This window comes from Citrus sinensis, chromosome 9 (assembly GCF_022201045.2).
Source record: "Citrus sinensis cultivar Valencia sweet orange chromosome 9, DVS_A1.0, whole genome shotgun sequence".
Taxonomy (NCBI): domain Eukaryota; kingdom Viridiplantae; phylum Streptophyta; class Magnoliopsida; order Sapindales; family Rutaceae; genus Citrus; species Citrus sinensis.
The window spans coordinates 6,164,494-6,170,493 of NC_068564.1; the positions used below are offsets into that span (position 1 = coordinate 6,164,494).

The window sequence follows — 6,000 nt, forward strand, 5'->3', positions numbered from 1 at the left end:
TAAGAACGCGTTTTAAGAATTTTCAAAGTAAACTATAGCAGCCGAAATCCTCTATCATTATAAAATCCAAATTAATACCTAATGATCTTTCCTATAAAGCAAACTGGCTAGATACCTAGAAATAATTTTGGGATTCCTCAAAATGCCTATCTGACTTATTATGCTGGTGGTGCTAGTGCTGCTGCTACTACTGGCAATGGGCTGCCGCTGCAGTACTTCTGGAGCAAGTACTACAGCTGCTGCCCATGCTCAAGCCAAGCCTGACTGCCCCAATCGTTGTGGAGACGTCGAGATCTCGTATCCATTCGGTACGAGGCCTGGTTGTTTTCTGAACGAAGAATTTCTCATCACTTGTAACGACACTTTCAAGCCCCCCAAACCATTTTTAACAAAGTCAAGCATCGAAGTTGTCAACATATCCATCGACGGTCACTTGAATGTCCTGCAATACACCGCGAAAGACTGCTACAATGCTAAGGGATATTCGGTAGACAGCAACTTGCCTACCATCACTTTGTCCAAATTCACCGTCTCTAACACAGAAAACAGGTTTGTAGTCATTGGCTGTGACAGTTACGCTTACGTTCGCGGCTACTTAGGTGAGAACAGATACAGAGCCGGTTGCATGTCCATGTGCGACAGCTTTGACTTTGTCACCAACGGGTCCTGCATCGGTACTGGATGTTGCCAGATTGAGATTCCTAGAGGGAGCTTTAAAAATCACACCAACGTGTCATCATTCAATCCATGCACTTATGCGTTTGTTGTTGATCAAAGCCAGTTCCATTTCACCTCCAATTATCTTGCCTTCGATGGCATACCAGACGATTTTCCTATAGTGCTTGATTGGGAAATAACCACAATTGAAACATGTGAAGAAGCAAAAATATGTGGACCAAATGCATCCTGCGATAAATCCAAGGATAACACCACTACTTCTTCCGGCTATCATTGCAAATGCAACAAAGGTTACGAAGGCAATCCGTACCTCTCTGATGGTTGCCGAGGTATAAATCTTTAATCATTCTCACTCACGTGCGGATGTTCATTTTTTAATTTTTAAAATCATTTTTAATTAATTAATATTTAAAACAATTATTTAATTGCAGATGTTAATGAATTCGAAGACCCGAGCCTCAATAACTGCACGCACATATGTGATAACACAGCAGGAAATTACACATGTCGCTGCCCCAAGGGGTTTCGTGGAGACGGAAGAAGAGATGGAGGAGGTTGTATACCCAATCAAAAAAATTTGATTAAGGTCGCTCTAGGTAAGCAGTCAAAGCACCTTCTAATACATTTTGTTGCATGTTTGAGAACCTTTTGACATAATTTGCTGCCCCGTAATATTCTCTAAAATAATTTTTTCTAATAGACATCGGGAAATCCAATTGTGCTTGATGACGCTTTTAAGAGAATAAAATACTTAAACAAAAAAAAATGTTTATTGTTTCCTTTTCATATACCTTGCCTAAGGTCTTAAAAGAATAATATATTTTAGACTAAACGAAACAAAAATCAGGTGTTAATAATAGAATATTTTTAGCACACCTCTTAAGTTTGTCGAAGTCATACAGAATTCAAAAGCCATATGGTGGTAATTAAATATTTATTTATTCATTTTATGGTAGGGTGGGCAAAATCTTTTGTATTTAAGTATGTCTAAATTTTTATGAATATCATTACTGAGAGATGTGTTGTATAGTGTCAAGGTGTAGTATGTGGAGGTACCAATAGGAATTTGAAGATCCCGGTTGGACTATGAGTTTTGGCTTACAGGATCAAGACCAGGGCGACTTTTCCCTATACCAGACTCGGGACATAACCTGGGTATTTTAAATTTGATCCCAAGAATGGACTGTGTTTAACCAAAATAAATCCCAATAATTTCGATTATTGAAATTCAGGATGATCCAAATTTATATCGTCGGGATATAAATTTCTAGATGAAACATCAAGACATCGCTATGTTACATTATTTATATACAACTTATTGACTTAAAATTAATTTCCCAAAAATGCCCCAAGAGTTTTACAACGAACTCTATTATTGATTAAACGACTATTTTAAGTTAAACTCTATTTTTGATTAAACAACTAATTTTAAGTTAATGTAAGTTATTAATGATTTAACTTAGGAAGACCAAGATACCCAAATGATATACACATTATATTATGACCTTTTCTATTACATAGTTCCATGTGATGAATGATCAGGACGGTGAGCTAACTAATTATCCTTGTCCTGGAGAGGAGCAGGTTGCAGTGGTGGGCTTGGACTCTTGTTTCTAATCGTTGGAATATGGGGATTGTATAAGTTCACAAAAAAGAGGAGGGAAATCAAGTCTAAGCAGAAGTTCTTTAAAAGAAATGGTGGTTTGTTATTGCAACAAGAACTGTCTTCAAACAAAAGCAGTGTTGAGAAAACAAAATTGTTTACTTCAAAGGATTTAGAAAAGGCCACTGATAACTATAATGCCAATCGAATCTTGGGTCAAGGAGGACAAGGCACTGTGTATAAAGGAATGTTGGCAGATGGTAGAATTGTGGCCGTCAAAAAATCCAAATTAGTAGATGAGAATAATGTTGAGCAGTTCATCAATGAGGTGGTAATTTTATCTCAAATCAACCACAGAAATATTGTTAAGTTATTGGGATGTTGTTTGGAGACAGAACTTCCTCTTTTAGTCTATGAATTTGTTCCAAATGGAACTCTCTATCAAAACATACATAACCACATCGAGGAGTTTCCAATTACATGGGAATTGCTTTTACGCATTGCTGTAGAAGTTTCAGGTGCTCTTTTCTATTTGCATTCAGCTGCTTCTATTTCTATTTATCGTCGAGACATCAAGTCTGCAAACATACTTTTGGACGATAAATATCGAGCCAAAGTTTCGGATTTTGGAACTTCAAGATCTATAACGGTTGATCAAACTCATTTGACCACAAAAGTACAAGGAACTTTTGGATATGTAGATCCAGAGTATTTTCAGTCAAGTCAATTTACTGAAAAGAGTGATGTATATAGTTTTGGTGTAGTTCTTGTTGAGATTTTAACTGGTCAAAAACCTATTCGTGCAATCAACATTGACGAAGATAGAAGTTTAGTGGGTTATTTTCTCCAAGCAATGAATGAAAACCGTTTGTTTGAAGTCCTTGATGCTCTAGTTCTTAAGGAAGCTGAGAGAGAAGAGATCATGACTGTTGCTACACTTGCAAAAAGATGCTTGAACTTGAACGGGAAGAACAGACCTACAATGAAAGAAGTGGCATTTGAATTGGGGGGGATTAGAGCGTCAATTGGAGCTTCCATTTTGCAGCAGAATTGTGGAGTGATTGATTGTGTAAACGGTGACATAAGTGAACATTATTTAGAAAGTGATTTAGTTTCTATGGGGACGTCAATTCTAAACAATAGTGCTGCTTTTTCCATCGATGCAGGACCTGCTTTTTCCATTGACGCAAGACCTTTACTTTGAAACGAGCAGTGATTGAAAAGAGTTGTCTTGTACGTTTTAATATATTTTCATTTCATAAATAAAATTGTGAGACTTTTGCAATATATTCTACTATTTTCATTGGACAATGCAATTGGGGTGAACGCTAGTTAGGCCAGTCCCAGAGTAGTCAATTGAGAAATAAAAATAAAGGCTTATTCCGATAGATCATCAAGTGTTGCCACAAACCTGGCAATTAAAAGATTCAAAGATCGTAGAGAAGCAAGATTTTTATCCTAAGAAGAACATTGCAATTAGGGGGTGAAACTGAAGAAACAGAAGACCTCACAGTTTGACATATCAGAAGCAGAGCATACAAAAGAAAGAGGAGCTGGCGACACGGCATTCTGCATGTGAATCTATGATGCATAACTTCTGTCCAGTCCATTTATAAACACGATCGAATATGAGAATAAGGAAAAATCTTTTAAATTTAAATCTTGAATTTATTATTAATTAAAGATGATGAGTACATTTGCAGCTATAGCGCTAATCTAATGGTCATGATTCAGTATGCTTTACAAAGGATAATACGCGTTTGTCTTATATGGTTCCTTATGCTTATCCATTGAGCTATCCAGAGCTTTCTTGAATATGCTGAGTTACACGTTGAGTCATGAAGGTTTCATAGCCTTCAATGCAAGATAACTCGATGTATAATAAGTAAAAATTCATTCCTAAATCCTTTGAAAATTTTAGAAATAATTCACATTTTTCGTATAATTTCTTTGGTAGAACTTGAACGTGTGCCTGTAAAAGACACTTCGACGATAAAGTGAGTGTTTGATGGATGATAATTTTTTTAAATATTATATTGTTTTGATCTAGCTTGCTCTAAAAATTGTCCAAAAGATCATTTCTTGATTTTTGGCTCTTATTTATAGATTGAGAGATGAAAGATTGGTAGGAAAATGTATTTCAAATTTGAATCCTCACCATTCTTTTTCTTAGTTTGATTTGGACTGTTAGATTTGGTAACTGTTTTTGCCCGTACTTGAGAGTTCATAGTACGTGGTTTTATTAGTAATCAAGTGCTGTTACTTACGAACATTTTCTGAATTGATTGATATTTGATTTCTCCAGACCTTTAAGATTGACCTTTAATATGAGACTAAATATAATTTATATTCGTTATCAATCTATATTGATTTGTCGTCTAGAATCAATCTATATTGATCTTTAATCCTGATCAAAATAAAATATATTGGTTATTTAATTTAACCGATTTTTATGAGACACGTGTTGAGGTGTAAATAGCTCTATTTTTTGGCACTTCCCAATCATCACATGCTGCCCGGTCAATGCTTGCTGGAGGTGATATTGAGGTTCTAGCTGAGGCTTATCACAGAGATATTTTATCGAACATCTAATTCATCTCATCCAACACTTAACTTGTTCTAATATGACATGATATATAGATGATATAACACTCGCACATTAAAATTGTATACATATTCCCCTAACATGCATGGTACCGCACTTGATTTTGTCATCTGATATATATGGATCCTACAAACCTAGCAATTTATAGATTTCACTCGCATTGTTCAAGATTCAGTCGTTTCTCTAAAGACAAAATGATCTATCTACACAGAGAAAATTTGACATTAAACAATTAACAAAAGAAATACTTAAGATCACTCAAATTTCATGAAGAGTAAAGAGCCATATTTCATCTCCCTCATCATTGATCCTGTGGGAACATCATACCATAGTAATTAGTTTATTTTAATTTAAAATTGACATAATTTCCTTTTACAAAATATATATATATATATATATATATATATATATTTTAAAGCTACGAAAATTTTGTTTCATTCGAATGAACTATTTTTATTTTATTCAAAAATAAAATAATAATTTAATTTTTTTTGTTATAATTATATAATGGGTTGAACCCACTAAACTACTCATTAACTTCATTTATTAAATAAATTCATCTTCAACATTTAAAATTTAAAATTTTAATTGATTACCCCACCCAAATACTCAATATATCCTTAATAAACCCAATTTATATAATAAAAATATTTTTATGTATTAAACCCATTATATTTTTTAAAAGGAAGTCGAATGTCATTGTGATTAATACCGGATCAGCTGATGTTTGTTCTGACGACATTGGCTATGGAAATCGTTGTCATAAATTTATGGTTACAAATTGTATTGTAACTGACCGAAAACGAAATTGCAGAGAATATAATTGAATATTCATAATTATTGAACGAATGATACAGCTCAAGCCTCCTCAGTTTTTCCTTTTCTTCATCTTGAAAGAACAGTTGTTGAACTACAACACTGTACTAGTTTACTTTCAGAAACAAAATGTAGAACAAGTCCGTACGACAAGCCCACATAATGGCTGTCAACAACATCTCTCCCTGATCGTGGCCCACCACCAAGTGCCGATAAAGATTAAACCATCAGCTTTGTTACCCACTTGTCCAGTTAATAAAAATATTTCTAATTTATTAGAATTTAATAAAAATATGTT

The 6,000-nt window shown here is 34.3% G+C and overlaps 1 protein-coding gene across 1 annotated transcript; it reads left to right on the forward strand.

Annotated features, from left to right (window-relative positions):
- Nucleotides 1–79: 79 nt before the first annotated feature.
- LOC127899630 (wall-associated receptor kinase 2-like) lies at nt 80–3,928 on the forward strand. The gene is made up of 3 exons (XM_052433086.1): nt 80–1,007; nt 1,110–1,274; nt 2,263–3,928. The coding sequence occupies exons 1-3, from the start codon at nt 161–163 to the stop codon at nt 3,483–3,485; spliced, it is 2,235 nt and encodes a 744-aa protein (XP_052289046.1). The 5' UTR covers nt 80–160; the 3' UTR covers nt 3,486–3,928.
- Nucleotides 3,929–6,000: the final 2,072 nt, after the last annotated feature.